General features: G+C 34.6%; 1 protein-coding gene across 8 annotated transcripts in view; it reads right to left on the bottom strand.

Annotated features, from left to right (window-relative positions):
* Window positions 1-16048, bottom strand: part of NFIB (nuclear factor I B) — a 220993-nt gene that overhangs the window by 85397 nt on the left and 119548 nt on the right. For all 8 annotated transcript variants that reach the window (XR_013170428.1, XM_077148172.1, XM_077148174.1 and 5 more), the window contains exon 3: window positions 6483-6536. Coding sequence is in view for 7 of the 8 variants with exons in the window: in XM_077148172.1 (XP_077004287.1) it covers window positions 6483-6536 (54 nt within the window). In the remaining variant the exon portion in view is untranslated. The remainder of the gene's footprint in view (window positions 1-6482; window positions 6537-16048) is intronic.

The following is a 16048-nucleotide window of genomic DNA, read 5'->3' as shown; positions in this document are numbered from 1 at the left end:
AATGGGTTGTACACAAGTACTCATAAAGTGGCCTGTAAAAAATAAGTAGCTGAAGAATATGTGGCCTTCTGTTTTTTAACAGTAATTCATGAACAAACCACTTCCCTTATCCTCTCCTTCTTTACTTGGAATCCTATCCTAAATTTGAACAGTTAAGAACTTTATTGAATGCGATGTCTTTTAAAAGTTAGAGGATAAAGAAGAAAAATGTTCTGAAATAAAATCGGTTAAGAAAGAAATCCTTTGATTTTCGTATTGACTTGCATAGAACTCTTTCTCAAATTACTTAAAAGCTTTAGCTACGACATCAGGTCTTACCACCGTTAATCAATCCTTTTAGTGTCGCTATATTTTATGAATAAAGAACCTATTTATAGTCTGCTGCATATTGTCTAGTGCCAAAGTTTAAAATTACTTCTAAGCGTTATGGAATAATGAATTTTTCTCCATTAAAAAAGTCTTGATTTTAAAGCTGAATATAGAACTGCCATACGACCCAGCAATACCATTGCTAGGTATCTACTCAAAGGACTTAAGGGCAAAGACACAAACGGACATTTGCACACCAATGTTTATAGCAGCATTATTTACAATTGCAAAGAGATGGAAACAGCCAAAATCTCCATCAACAGAAGAGTGGCTAAACAAACTGTGGTATATACATACGATGGAATATTATGCAGCTTTAAGACAAGATAAACTTATGAACCATGTAATAACATGGATGGACCTAGAGAATATTATGCTGAGTGAATCCAGCCAAAAACTAAAGGACAAATACTGTATGGTCCCACTGATGTGAACGGACATTCGAGAATAAACTTGAAATATGTCATTGGTAACAGAGTTCAGCAGGAGTTAGAAAGAGGGTAAGACAATGGGTAATTGAAGCTGAAGGGATACAGACTGTGCAACAGGACTAGATACAAAAACTCAAAAATGGACAGCACAATAATACCTAATTGTAAAGTAATCATGTTAAAACACTGAATGAAGCTGCATCTGAGCTATAGGTTTTTGTTTTGTTTTGTGTTGTTTTGTTTTGATTTTACTATTATTACTTTTATTTTTTTCTCTATATTAACATTCTATATCTTTTTCGGTTATGTTGCTAGTTCTTCTAAACCAATGCAAATGTACTAAGAAATGATGATCATGCATCTATGTGATGATGTTAAGAATTAATGATTGCATGTGTAGAATGGTATGATCTCTAAATGTTGGGTTAACTTCTTTTTTTCCGTTAATTAAAAAAAAAAAAAAAAAGAGAGAAGGGATAATTGGAGATGAAGGGATACAGACTGTACAACGGGACTGGATATAAAAACTCAGAAATGGACAGCACAATGCTACCCAATTGTAATGCAATTATGTTAAAACACTGAATGAAGCTGCATGTGAGGTATAGGTTTTTTGTTTTTGTTTTTTTTGTTTTTTTCTTTCTATTATTGTTTTAATTCTTATTCTGTTGTCTTTTTATTTCTTTTTCTAAATCGATGCAAATGTACTAAGAAAGGATGAATATGCAACTATGTGATGTTATTAAGAATTACTGATTGTACATGTAGATTGGAATGATTTCTAATTGTTTTGTTAATTCTTTTTTTAATTAATAAAAAAAAATAAATAACATAATCAGTATAAAAAAAAAAATTTCTCTGATGAACCCTTTTTGTATAGTGCAAAAAATTTTTCTATAAAGCAAATAAACCCTCCTAGATTTAAAAAAAAAAAAAAAAAAAAAAAAAAAAAAAAAAAAAGTCTTGATTTTGATGGGTACAATAAATGAGGATATGAGAAGGAATGGATGTGGGACTTGTTAATTGAGGAGTAAAAGGGCTATGACAAAAGTATCAGAGTGAATTTTCTCTTTTCTTTGACTTTGAACACCATGTTCTAAGATAAAACATGCTCTATGAAGTCCTGTAGGGCCTAAGCAAATTTATTTGCTTTCATATCTGAATAGAAAGAAAACATTTTATTGTTTCTGTCACTAGTAGATGGAAAGCGCATCTCATTCTAAGTTTTGGAAAAACAAACTGAAAGGTCAAGTAAACATGGAATCTTAGTGATTCCACAGATTATAACTAAACTGTAGATGCTGAACTAGTTTTCTTGATAATTATTTGGATGGTTTCTATTGGTTCTTTAACACCCCTTTGTTGGCATCAATTCCAGAAACTGGAAAATAGTGCTGGGAAGAGATCGAGTCAAAATTTTTACAATTTGAAGAATTTCTTAAATTTATGACAAGTATAGTTCTATGGTTAACGGATAGTTACTGTTAAATTCCCCCCATTTATTTATTCAGTTCCATCTTTATTACAGAGAGGATGTAAGACGGCTTACTTAAGATATGCCCAATATATGATTCTAACGGTTACCAGAAGTTTTCCCAGACTACATACAAAAATCAACTTACAAAAGAGAACATCCCATAAAACTTGCAAAAAAAAAAAAAAAGTGGATGGTAAGCCCATGTGATTATAAGTAAGAAAGCTCTGACTAACGATCCTTGGAATGCTTCATAGGTTCACATCATAATATTTGCAAAAAGTGCCAAAGTGTCCTCTTTGAGCCCAGGATTCAAGGTTTCTTTCCTAAATCTCTAAGAAAGAGCTCCCCCACAAAACCATAGCCTTTCTGAACCCCAAACTAGGCATCAGCTTGGAATTGACTTGGACACAGAAATATAACACCTAGATTGCTTGGTTTTCTTTGGATACTACACATTTCAGCATCGGGCAAGAAAATGAGATTGGGAAATTGACGAGATCACAGCCCAAGGAATGCAGATACACAAAATAATAGAGGATATCAAAACCAATATCAAAAGATTATAGTGCAATCACATACTTTCTAAAAGTGCCAATGGAGTTCATAATTTTTGGAAATAACTTTGGATTTGAATAGAAGTCCCTATATTAATGGCTTGTCTTTGTTTGCTCCACAAGAGTTCTTTGCTATGTTGAGAGAGATTCATCTAGTTCTGGGGCTTAGAAGGGATTAATTTTATATTCACAAAAAAATAACTGAATATAAATGTAGAACTTCTGGCTCTTTCATAAATGAGCCAAAATGCACATCATTTTACAAAATGTGATTAAAATAATAATAGTAAGTCCTTGGGCACCCTCAGGATCTCAATAAGACTTTTGGAGGGCCTTAGCTGTGAAAAGATTTTATCTATATTTGTCACGTAACTAAGAAGAAAAACAAAGCACTAAATCATACATAGTATAAGGAAATGTCATAAAGATTACCTGAGTGCTTTAAAAATCGCATAACATTTAAAGTGCTTTTAAACATAACAAATATCCAATATTCCTCCATCCAAATATGTGTTATTTTTGTTTGCTTGTGCTTAGTTTGTTAAGTACTAATCCCCACCAAGAAACTAAACTTAAAAACTGAAGACCTATCTGTAGATATCCATACTAAAACTGAAAAGCTTTAGAGTCAACCTTCGTAAGTTCCACTGAATCAGCAAGGAGCACTCTCCAAGTCAGACAGTCTTGTCTGAGGCTGGAGAAATGCCAAGCCAGAGGGGGTGTTTAGTTTGTGCACAGACACATGCATCTGCACTTATAGGAAGATTGGATGGGATTCCACATTCATGTCAACAGTGGGGAACAGATTTCAAAGAGCCTATCTCTCCAAAAGGACTTGAATTTTTGCCATCTCTTCCCAAGCTGTTAGGAAATAAACACAGGCATAGATGGTAGCAATTTCAATGGGTTGCACATCCCCTAGTAGAAATCTGCCCGTGATACAAAGTGTTGGAAATCGAGGTAATCTCTTCCAAAGTTTAACTTCTCAAGCAGCAAGGTGATTTGATTGTTTTCTTGCTTATGATGGTAGATTGCATTTGCTCATAAATGGACTGTGACTTCTCACAATGCTACAGTATCTCAATTTCAGAGATTATGCATTTCAGTCAAGGCCAGGATACAGAGATGAAAAATCCCCCTAAAGATAAATTATGCTCCAAAGTACCAAAAATGTTTACACTATGAAAAGAGCTTTTAATAGTAAGAACCTTTCATTCCAATGGACTGCAAAACAAACACCTTAATAATTTCTGATTTCTCACATTTAAAATTAGAACAAATTCTATGATCCTAGTGGCTTGATTTACTTTGAGGCATTACAGAAAAAAAACTCTAGTCTTATTTTCATCAATCAGAATTCCTTGGCAAGCTTCATGGTTAAGACCATAATATAATGATACACAAAGCATACAGAAATAATGGCACACTTCAGAGTCATAAAGAAAGTTCTAATTATATTCAATTTTGATATTGTATATATTTTATCATATTCTAATTCTGAAAAACTGATAATCAATGTAAAATTCACATATATATATTTTCAGCTTATATTATTTAGCTCTATATAACACCCCAGTTTCATAGTATAATTCCCCCCCCCAAAAAAGGTTTAATTTTTCCAAGGAAAATTTTTAAAGAAAACAAAATTAGAGGGGCTCTATCCTGAAAGTTTCATTTAACTTACAATATTTTATGCAAACTAGATGATTTAAGAGATGCTACACTATAAAGCAGAAAAAGAAAAATTTAACTTCTTGACAAATATTAAAAAATAAATGCTGATGTTATACAACTATTCAAAAATTATTCATTCAGCTCAAGTAGAGAGCATTTTTAGGTGAGCATAATTCCCTTCTGTACATGTTCAGAAATGCATTTCAAACAATGACAGCTTTATTAATTTCAAATCAAGCTGTCATTCAAATGCAAATAGCATACTCTTTGTTTAGTCTGACTTACAATACTTATCAACTCTCCTCTACTGAAGTTTTTTCCACCACTACCACCATCACCCCTTTATAAAATGAGTGAGGAAGCAGTTCAAATTCACTTTGGCAATCATGTTAACACAGAAAATATTAGTCAACTAAAAAAGAAGAAATTTTATAAAGTAAAAAGATTTATAAGTTAATGAAATTTTCTCAACTTCAGAAAATTTCTGACAAAGTTCATCATACTCTAAACATTGTCTTTTTTAAAGATAACTATCATTATTCTAGTCTCCCATCAAACACTCAAAATAAAATAAATGTAACTGGAAGGTTCACTTAATACTCTAAGTATTTTTATGTTTTGCTATCCATTTGTAGCAATAGTAAATGCTTTTCTGAGAAAATATATATCAACTTAGTGTGCATTTTTAAATCTGTATTTAGTTAGAACTTTCCATCTTTGGAATACATACTATTTTTGTTAAACAATATGTTTTACACAATACAGAATAAATTAATATGTAGTTGGAAAAGATGTTTTCTAAAGTAAAAATAAAGGACAATATTGAAAAATAAAAGACAAAATATGGACACGAATGAGAAAGAAAAATATATTGTTTTGATTTTGTATTTTCACTTGCAAATCTACTTGCTCTACTTTCCTATCTCATTTTAAAACAAAAACTGATCTTGCTTTTTCTTGTAATTTTGGGGTTCTTCAGTATTTCAAGCTCACATTAGCTAAGCATTATGATAAGGAAGATGAAACAATTAAAGGCCTAAAACTAAGTCTATCTGAGGACAATTTTACATTATTATTTATAAACATTCTGGTTTATTTACAATGAAAAAAACAAGAGATTTGGGGGGGGGTTGGCAGGAGAATGTTTGGCTGGATTGGTTTTTTGTTTGCTTTTTCTCTTTGTTATTTTAATTCTAAGCCACTCTTTTGCCAAAGTCATGGAGATAATTAAAATTCTCATGATAATGAAATATTAGAAATTCTTCATTGCTCAAGTTTAATCTCATGAGAAGATACATTTCTCTTAAATCAAAAGCAAAATCCATACGTTCAGATTTTGGAGCAGCAAAACTATGAATACAGCCAAGTTATTAAACCCCATTTTCAGATCTGGAACAACTTCTGAAAATAAAAGAGTATTTGGCATACATTATGCCAAAGGAAAAGTCCTCCTTTCATTATTTCCTGATTCGGAGCATCCAATAAAAATCTTATGGAAAAAAAATACCTTATGGAATAAAAACTCTTTTGCAAAAATCCTTCACTGAGCGCATAACCCATCACACTGCCCCTATCCCCACCCCTTTAAAGTAATGAGAGTTGATAAGAGTATGGAAAAACTTACATACTCATGTGAGTTTTAAAAGAAAGCTTAAAGGGTCTTTTTCTTTTTTTTTTGGCTTTTCTAATAGCAATGAATTTTAACACCTAAAAGGTACACATCCAAAATACATGCATATCTATTTTCGAAGAAACACCAGCAAAAACGCAAATGCTGTGATTAGGTAAATATTGATGACGCAAATATAGAAGCATTTGCTAGAGCAAAAGGCCTAAACAGAATCACATCTTGTCCTGATCATACCTGCCTGCCAGAACAAAATAGGCAGCTCACCAATTATGGTGTGTTTATCTATACAGTGGCACCTTTGTTCTCCAACAATGTCAGATTGCAAATGTCCTGGAACACATATTTACCTGGAGGATTCTTGGCAGGATCATTGTGGCTTGGACTTCCTGATTGTCCAGAATCTGCAAAGAAATCACAGAAAATGTTTTCTTTTTAATTTGTTTTGAAAGAATTTCATAATCCACAGAAGGACTTAAAAAAAAATTAAGGTACAACAATGCAGTTGAGTGTTTAAATAAAGTATACTTTCCCAAGCCTCTCGGTGACAACAGTTTTATTTATCAAACTAAATGAGTGTCTATGCATACTTCTATGTCAAAAGAAAATAAAACAGAACAGTGATCTATAATAGTCTTGGGATAAAGCAAGGCTTCTTTTTTTCAAACAAAGAGTCTGGCTACAAAACCACTAAAGGTGGTCTGAAGGTTGGACAAATATTAGGTACTGTCAATAGGTAATATGAAATAAAGCAGATACATTTCCTAAAAACGCAATCTGAGTGTAATTAAACATGCTTCTAAAAAAGTGAAAATATGTTTTTATTCAATGAGTAAAATACATAAAAATGAGAGTTTGCTTTTTCAGGATTTCACACGCATGCACACATTCACTCGAATAGTCCCCCAACCTACTGGATCCAGGCCCAGATTTGCCTACATCCCATAATAGCAATCGATTTGAAAACACCAAGAAGAGCACAAATTACTAGGTAGGAACCAACATGGCTTTGTGAAGAGCAAATTGTTGGATCAATGTAATTTCCATCTGTGATAGACGGACGGACTTCACAGTTAAGGAGGAAGAGATCAATGCTGTGTATTTCAATTTCTTAGCCCACGTTATTTCTCATCAATGCTTCAGAAAGGAATGTGGAGGCTAGACTACTGTTAGGCAACATGCCTTTCCTGACTAATCCAACACTGTTGTGTTTTGCTCACTCCTCTTTCCTCAATGTCCCCTCTACATTTATCTGTGTCATTTGCCCCATATTATTATACACTTACTTGCAGGTTGCTTTATAATCTTCTTTTATTGGTTCTAGCATTTAAGCTTTTGTCTCCCAACTAAATTGCATGCTCCTAAGCCAAGGCAGAGATCCTGTCTACTTCTTTTGTGTCTTCCTCTGTGTACAGTCTGTAGCTGTGAGTGCACTAAGCTTTCAGTAAATGTAGGAAGAATGGATGGCTCAGATTCAGCAGCCTTCTTTGCTTGCCTAGAAAAGGCAATTCTGAACTTAATAGTGGATTTCAACAAAGTATGATAGGTAAGGCACAGACGAAAGCTCTGTCATGGACTACCTTATACCGTAAAGTCTCTTCTCCAAAACCCTATCATTGTACTTGTGCCAAGAAAGGGATTTAGTCTTAGTTGAGCAGAAAATTTCTATACTGGCTTTTTCAGCAGGCTATTCTGTTCTTCCAGGTAAGTGATGAGCATACTAGTTTCTTTTGGTTTAAAATTTGTTGTTTTTTTTTTTAGTTTCATCATTTGTCACATGCCTACTAACTAAATTTTGTTCTGAGATTAGAATTTTACCCCTTAATCCTATTTCTTTAATTGTCTTTTTTTTTTCTGTCTTCAGTCAGTTTTCAGAAAATCTCATCAAATATATTTAGCAAGTCCCTATTATCCTTCAATTTGTTTATGATTTCCCAAAACGGAAGTAAAGGAAGTGGGAAGGATTACTCCTGCAGTCTGAATTCTGGCTAGAATCTCCTGTGAATATTCAAATAAAGTTGAATACTGTTTAAAAAGCTTATTGCCCATGAATTCTGCTATTACTTTTTTTCTGGATTAAGGCAAGATTCAGTGATTTATGACCTATCAGACCAGCCTTCTTCTTTTGAAGTTACAATAAAAAGTGGTACAATATTAGCCATTCTCCAGACTCAGAATATGGCAGTTGCACAAAAATGATAAATCCATTATTTTGCTACAGCCTCAGATATTTCTGCCTTGCGTTCCTCTGACAAATGTCCTTCAGTATTGGGGCTACATTCCAATTTAATTTCTCAATTCAAACATTTTGGGGTGGGGGGATTCATTCTTATGCATTGCATGTCCATTAACCAGAAACACTCCACTTTTTATTTTTCCACCTAATACTACTTCACACATTTATGAAGGTCCAGGCATGCAAACTTCTAGGTGGCTAATATCAGCCTCAACGAGAAGCAATGCTAAGTTTGTCGGCAGTGGGCAAGTTGCTGCAGCAACTTCATTTAGGTATTATAGGCTATACATGAGTCTTAGCAGGTATAGTTACATCAACCTCTACCACACAACTCTTCCCCAATGCCCGGTTGCTAAAATTTGGGTCTGGAAAAGAATTAAGGTCTCTTGTATCCCTAAAACATCATCCAGTTAGTACAATGGAACCCCATGCCATTACAACATCCACTTTAGGAAACCCTATTCTTTTCTGCAGCCAACAAATTTTTCCCTATTCCCAACACATTATAAACCAACTTCTTCAATTGACAAAACATACTTACTTTTAAAACCACAGCATTGGAGGGAAAGCTAAGATCCACCCCAAATCTGAATCATACACTTTTTCAAGTAACAATTCCACTTTTCAAAATGATCTGGTGTTTACTAGAATACACTAGCAGCCTCATTCCTTACACACCAAAGCCTGTGCCCTCTCATGAAGTAAAAGAGCCCACATTGCATCCCCAAAACATAAAAGCAGGTCGCAGGGACTGAGCAATAGAAAATTCACTTTTCAGACTGTAAATTCTATCACTATAATCTACCCAACTCTTATGTCACCTTATATTGGTCACTTAATTCCAACTGTTGGGAAAGAAAGTAACCAGGAGCCACAGTTGGCAGAGAGACCAGAAATGAACTGTTATTGTGGTTGTCTTCAGAGAAGGAATTATTCAGACCACATCTAAAACCGTTCCAATTCACCACCTAGGTCAAATTACTCTATACCCAAAGTTTTATTTAACCACTCCCATCACTCTTCTCAACTCCTTTTGTTTGTGGGTGTGTGTAAACCCTTAAAATATTATAGTGAACCCTGGCTCTCATCCTCACTACTGATTTGGTCTTGTGCAAAACTACCTAGCTCTTTGAGCTTTGGGGTCTTGATCTTTAAAACGACAATAATATTATTCTCCTCGAAGAAGCACTGTACAGATGATATATTACTTTACATAATAAAGTACTGTGGCAGACACATGTCCACATTTATTTATTTTCCATAAATAAAAGGTAGTATTAGGCATAGAATTCACAGTAAAAATGATGAAGGTTTAAATGTGCTAACTCTCAGAAAGAAAGAGAAAAAACAGGAACATTACTAAATTCTGTTTATCCTCCCAGTGCAAGCAACTAAAAAATATCTCAGGTAAATAACCTGAACTGGAGAGCATGTGTCCACCTGAGAATTCTTTTGGCAAATACCTTAGTCCCACTAAAGAGGGAGAAGGGCACCGACTCTGTTACTCTCAGGAACTGTCCTATTCAAAAGGCAGTTGACACTAGTCAGTTGATGAAAATGACTTTCCAGAAGACTCAAGTCTATGAGGGAAAAGGTAAATAAGAATGGGGATTGTGTGTTGCCCAGTGCACTAGCTTTTGAGTCTAGAAAGATTTTGATGCAGCTGAGAAAAAGAGAAGGGAATGTCTTGAAGACAGCAAACCAAAACAAGCTCTCTCGCATTCCCTCCACATTTAAATATTTGCTCTTCCTTGGACCCCATATATTCTACCTTCAGGTTTTCGTCTCTTTCTGACTGAACTGAACATAATATAGGATTGAAATAGGTTTTGTTCTTACTATAATAATTATTACATAACAATTGAATTTTCATATTCTTTATTCTTTACTTTATCAAAGTGTGAATTAAACATATTATATTTCTTCTTCTAGGAAAAAAATTAGCTAATGCTGCTACTTCTAAATTAGCACTACCATAGGCTAAGGATTCTGCAAAAGTAGGAACACACGCACACCACTGCATGATCCTTGCCAACTTTTCTTCAATCCTATTCACTCTTTTATTAAAAAAAAAAAATCAATCTTTCATGATTCTTCTAATATTTAAAATTATCCTAAGAAACCATTGGTTCTCTCTTATTAGCCCATTTTTACGGAAGGTCCTGGGACACTAGAGTGATCTGAATGGTTTATATAAAATTACACAATAAGTATTAAAAGCTATGTTCTCTATATGGGGCACCCATCCAGATGCACTGCCTCTCGAGTGATTGTGATGTAATCTTAAAAACACACAAAAATAATCTTTCAGTACATTAAACATTTCTGGAAACGTTCCCTTCCCCCAACTTCTCTCTTCTTTCCAACAACTATCAATACATTCAAAACTTCTTTCTGAAATTTAAATATTTTTAGCTATTCTTCCTAAGTTGGAAATAGTTACATTATCACTGAATTCTATAAACTAATTAATGCTTTAAAGAGAGGCCAACTCTAAATTAAATTCAGTTTGGAGAATCTCACCCAAACAAAGGAATGTCTAATGTTTTACTGATAATCTGGTAGAAATTCAATGAAATGTTTGCTAAATATATAAGAAAAATGAGTAATGACCTGTTAAATGGTTTTTATTCTATAGATGTTTATTAATTTGCACTTAATTTACACTAATGACCTTTGAAATATTCTTTAAAAAAAAGAAAAATGTGCATTCTGTGTCTAGTAGAATCTCAGAGTCTGCTCTAAGAGACATAAATATACGAATAAATAAACAATACACTGAAGGCGGTGCAATGGTGGCTCAGTAGCAGAATTTTCGCCTGCCTTGCCAGAGACCCGGGTTTGAGTCCTGCCCATGCCAAAAAAACACACAATACACTGAGATAGGTGCTATAAATGGATTTCTATCAAGAGGGAACAATTTATTCTTCATGGGCAAAGTTGGCAAGGGCATATCATAGAGGATACCAGAGGGAGGTGATCCAGGATTAGGGTCTTGAAAAATGACCTCTCTAATCCTACTGCTACCAGGGTCGTCTTCTTAAAACCTAAAAGAGATTAAACTACTTCCCTGCTAAAACCCTTACATGTACTCTGACTATTCACAAGAAAAACCCCAAATTTCATAATAATGCAATTCAAGGCCCCTTGGTTTGTCCCTATAACAACTTAAATTTCAAGTTCCCAGGTGTCACCCACATTTTATGACTGAGTCTTTGCACATCACGGTCTTCCTCTTTTCTCCCTGGTGCCATTCCATTTAGATTCTGAACAACTTGTAGGCAGGGATACTGCCCTCGCTAGACTTACAGCACAAATCTTTGACTCAGTGCCTGGCACATTTGGTTGAATAAGTCACCAACTAGAAAACAACTGATGTATAAAATACAGGAGCGCACAAAGACGAGGCATGCCCATCTGTGCACAAACATGCATTGGAAGTCAAAGAGACAAAACTTTCGCGGCAAGGAAAAAGGAGAAACACCAAACTCTCAGGGCTGGATCTCCCAGTGGCTCAGTCCTATTTTCCTTAATTTTTGAAGGAATATTTGGGATTAGGATGGGGTAGGTAAGAGAAACTATTCTGAGATAGAAATTAATTTTTGACTTTCTTCTAAAAAGGGAAGAGATGTTTGGTGAAGGGTCTAGGAAGCAGACTATAGTTTGCAGGCAGAGGCGGGGCAAAGTGACTTTAATAACCTTTATATAAAAGTCTGTCTTTCTACTACCAGATGAAACACTAATTTTACTCTCTGGTATCATGACTTGCGTATCAATAGGAAAATCAAAGTTGAGAAGAACAATTTTAATTTATAGTAACTTGGTGCAAAAAAGGGACTGACCAAGGTAGCTTCTCAGGTCCCTCCTGGATCTAAAATTTTATGATTCTCTAACAATATAGCTTTTATATCAAGGGATATCAGAAAAGTAAATGAAACCCACGTTGTAACCTGTTAACCTACAGATAGCCTCTTGGTAGAACTAAAATTAGTCATCATGTGATAAAGGGCCCCTTTGTCATATTTCTTTTCCTCAAACAGGTGAAGAAATGGCCCATTGTCAACTAAAGAATACCATGAGACTTTTTTAAAAGGCTTAGAACAGTCTCCTTTTTTTCTCTCCAAAACCTTATTAATTACCAACATACTAAAATAGTACACTTCTACAAATTAAATACATAGCATGCCAGAAAGAATCACTTAGGAAAGAAAAATGGAGTAAGAAATCATTTACAAATTCGACGGACTGGATAGAAATGCATTTTTTTATAATAGGAAAAAATATATATAAGACAAAAAATCAGACTTTTTAAAGGGTTGGTGGAGAAAATTGTACTTTTCCCCTTAGGCAATACCTCCCTCTGCCTCTTCATCCCCTTCCGACCCATGTGCGGTGCCTGACCCTTGTGGTTCACACACTCTACAACGACGGACTGCCCTGAAACTTAGAGCAAGTCAGCTTTACATACTACAGTTCCAATGACATAAATTGCCATTTTTTCTCCAGCACAGTTAAAATATAATATAGTTTCAGATTTAATGGAGGTCTGCTTCATTAATTAGGGTCATACAAGACTATAGTTTTATAAATCTTTCTTCTCCCTCTATTAAATGCTTATTAAAATAAAACAAAGAAGAACATGGGAAAACTAAGTGCTTTCTTTGTCTTGCATAAGCATGTACATGTGTGGGAAAATGGCCTCTCTTGTTTTTTTCTGTGTATATATATTCCTCTCACTGTTTATCAGTCTTTCTTCTCTTCCAGTTTCCCTCTCTGCCTCTGTCTCATTCTTTCCATCTTCCTGTCCCTTTTCAATAGGACACTATATTATTTGGAGTCCACTTACTATAAAACTTTATAAACAAGCAATATATGGGAAGTACTAACTCTGTCACCTTTTTAATGGAGTCCCTGACATATTTTTTTTGTACGACTCTGTACTCCTTCCCTTCAACACAGTTCTGATCAAGAAGAAAAGTCAAACCTTTCAGAATACTTCCGGCACAACCAAAATAATATTGTACTTCTACAAAATTTCAACCATGCCTTCTTTTTTTTTAACCATGCCTTTTGAATTTATTATTTCCCATCTGAATACCCCTACTTTGAAGTGGTCACCATTAATTCTAAAATGTATATTCGAGATAGCAAAACTCGTAGTTTTAAAAGAGGTTGCTATGCTGAGGATCCTTACAGATAAAGTAATCTAATTAGTGACCAAAAAATTGGAACAAGAGAGCAGATAAGCAATATATCCTCTAGGTCTTATTCTTATATATTCCACTAGCTCTAGTATTAAGCTCTTCTTTTTTTTTTTTTTTTTTAAAGAAAGACAGAGAAGGAAGGAAGGATAGAAGGAAGGAAAGGAGGAAGAAAGGGAAACATCTTTAAACATTTTCTTAGTTTATTATATTTTGTTTGTTTGTTTTTTTTTACATGGGCTGGGGCCGGGAATCGAACCGGGGTCCTCCGGCATGGCAGGCAAGCACTTTGCCCGCTGAGCCACCGCGGCCCGCCCTAAGCTCTTCTTTAAAGATCTACTTATTTTCTTTAACAGGAGAGATTTAGTAAGTTCAAGGCATCATATCAAAGGAGTAAAATGCAGATTTCTTTGCACTCTGGACTAAAATTTGTCTACAAGGAAGTAGCTGAAAAACATAAGCCACTGAAATTTTGAGGAAAAAAATATCACTTACGCCTACTGAAAGCAAATCAAACCTGTCCATGCCTGGTGACGACTGACCAGTGAAGCTACTGAGCAGCCCTGCACAGAAGGTGTTAAACCCACCAACATCTCTAATTAAAGGACTGCTGCTTCACTGACTAACACCAAAACCACCACAAATGAAAGCAGGGCTAATCGTATCTAACCTTTCTGCCCCAAGATTAAGCTCAGTGACTCTCTACTGATCTAGGGATTGAGTGAGCCAGAGGTCACAATCAAGATCACCTCGTCTTCTTGCTTTCCAAGCCCTTAGCCTACAGGATGCAAAACACCACACTAGTCATTGTCAAGATCGCTAACACTCTACAGTGTGTTTTCAATTAAGAAAATAAAATGTGGTAATTAAATCAAGATTGCGTAATGTTTTTTATTTGTAATCTCACTTAAATTAATTAACTGACTCAATCCACGTTTGATTTTTAAACTGGCCTACTTAGAGAAAAAAGTCCCTAAAAGTAAATCCAGTTTCCTATCTTTCAAAAACAAGGCAAAGCAATCTGCATATTGAAAAAAAAAAAAAGGAATGCACCAGCATGAAATACATACAGAGGCAAGGATGTTACTGTAAAGGAGGGAGGAGTTTTGTGGCATGATTTTGACTAAAAAAAAAAAAAAAAAAATAGTTCTCACACTAGAGAGAAATAAACCAAAACATTATTTATTGAAAACATTTCTTTTCCAATTTTATGAAGATTGCATGTTTGTTGGAAGCAAAACATTTCCAGCTGTATTTTAAGTTTTCTGAAGAGAGTTGTAAGATTTACAATCTTTCATAAATGCTGCCCATATCTCATAATATTAGATGAACACGCCACTGCATACTTTAAGGAACAATTTTCCAATGCAGTCTATCACATGAAAACAATGAAATCCTTCCCCCAAACCTGGCCAGATCTAGTAGGAAAAGATGAGATGAATGTTCTATCTTTCCCATCTGGGAGACATTGTGAATTTCAGCTATACTGTGTGATATATTTTTGGTTTTTTTTCTTGGAAACCAAGAAACCTGCATTTTATAGCAAGGTATGTAGTGCAAAGAGCATATTGGTGAAATATGACTCTGGAAATGAAAACCAGAATGTCATCAGACTTGAGAACACAATTGTGGAAGCAAACTAAAAAAACCAATGCTAAATTCCAATATGAACCAAATGCAATGCTTGTGATCCTATTAGCCTAAGTTTTCTTTTAAAAGGTAAAAGAATGGGAATCAACTCTGTTTTATCTCCAAAATCCTGGCCAGCACTGATTACATTCCCTAGCACAGTGACTTACATATCTGCTTTGTTTTGTTCTGAGGTCCTCATACATTATCCTAAATCCTACATATTTCATGCCTGTGTTTGCATGGCCCCTTCATGCTTTGTCCTTTCATGTATCTTCCTAAAGCTTAATATAATTTTGTATTTCTAAATTAAAAACAGATTCAAAAATTTCTAATATTTCACTGGTAATTTTTCTTTGCAGTGAGCAGGACATGGTCTCTTCAAACTGCCTGCAGAGTCAAAAATCCTGAGTTCCATTCAGGAACTGTCAACCACTTGCACTCTGACTCTAAGCAAACCACTTTATGCCAATCAGTTTTCATCTTGCCCAATCCCTTAAAGTTGGATAAGAAAAAGTAAAAAGCTTAATTTCAGTCACTTCCAAAGGGTTTAGAAATAAGAGAGGATAAGAAAAAAAAACTCTTCATACACTGTAAAAATATGCACAAACATTGTAAAGAAAGGATGATTGGTATACTTTAAATATACTCTAAGGTTTAATTGCTAATCATTTCCCTCCCCTCTAAAAAACTACTTCTTTAGTCCTCCTCTGTTTTCAACCCTGTGCTTCTCCATGCAAACCCTGAGAAACACAGGTAATTGAAGGCACGGTTAGTGCCTAACTCTCCTGCAAGACTGTAAAACCTATGAGATCAACATACATGTTAGTTTTATTCACTGCCTAGCATA

This window comes from Tamandua tetradactyla, chromosome 2 (genome assembly GCF_023851605.1).
Source record: "Tamandua tetradactyla isolate mTamTet1 chromosome 2, mTamTet1.pri, whole genome shotgun sequence".
In the NCBI taxonomy this organism is placed as follows: Eukaryota; Metazoa; Chordata; class Mammalia; order Pilosa; family Myrmecophagidae; genus Tamandua; species Tamandua tetradactyla.
The sequence above is the reverse complement of the archived record's forward strand: the minus strand, read 5'-3'. Positions and strand labels throughout refer to the sequence as shown.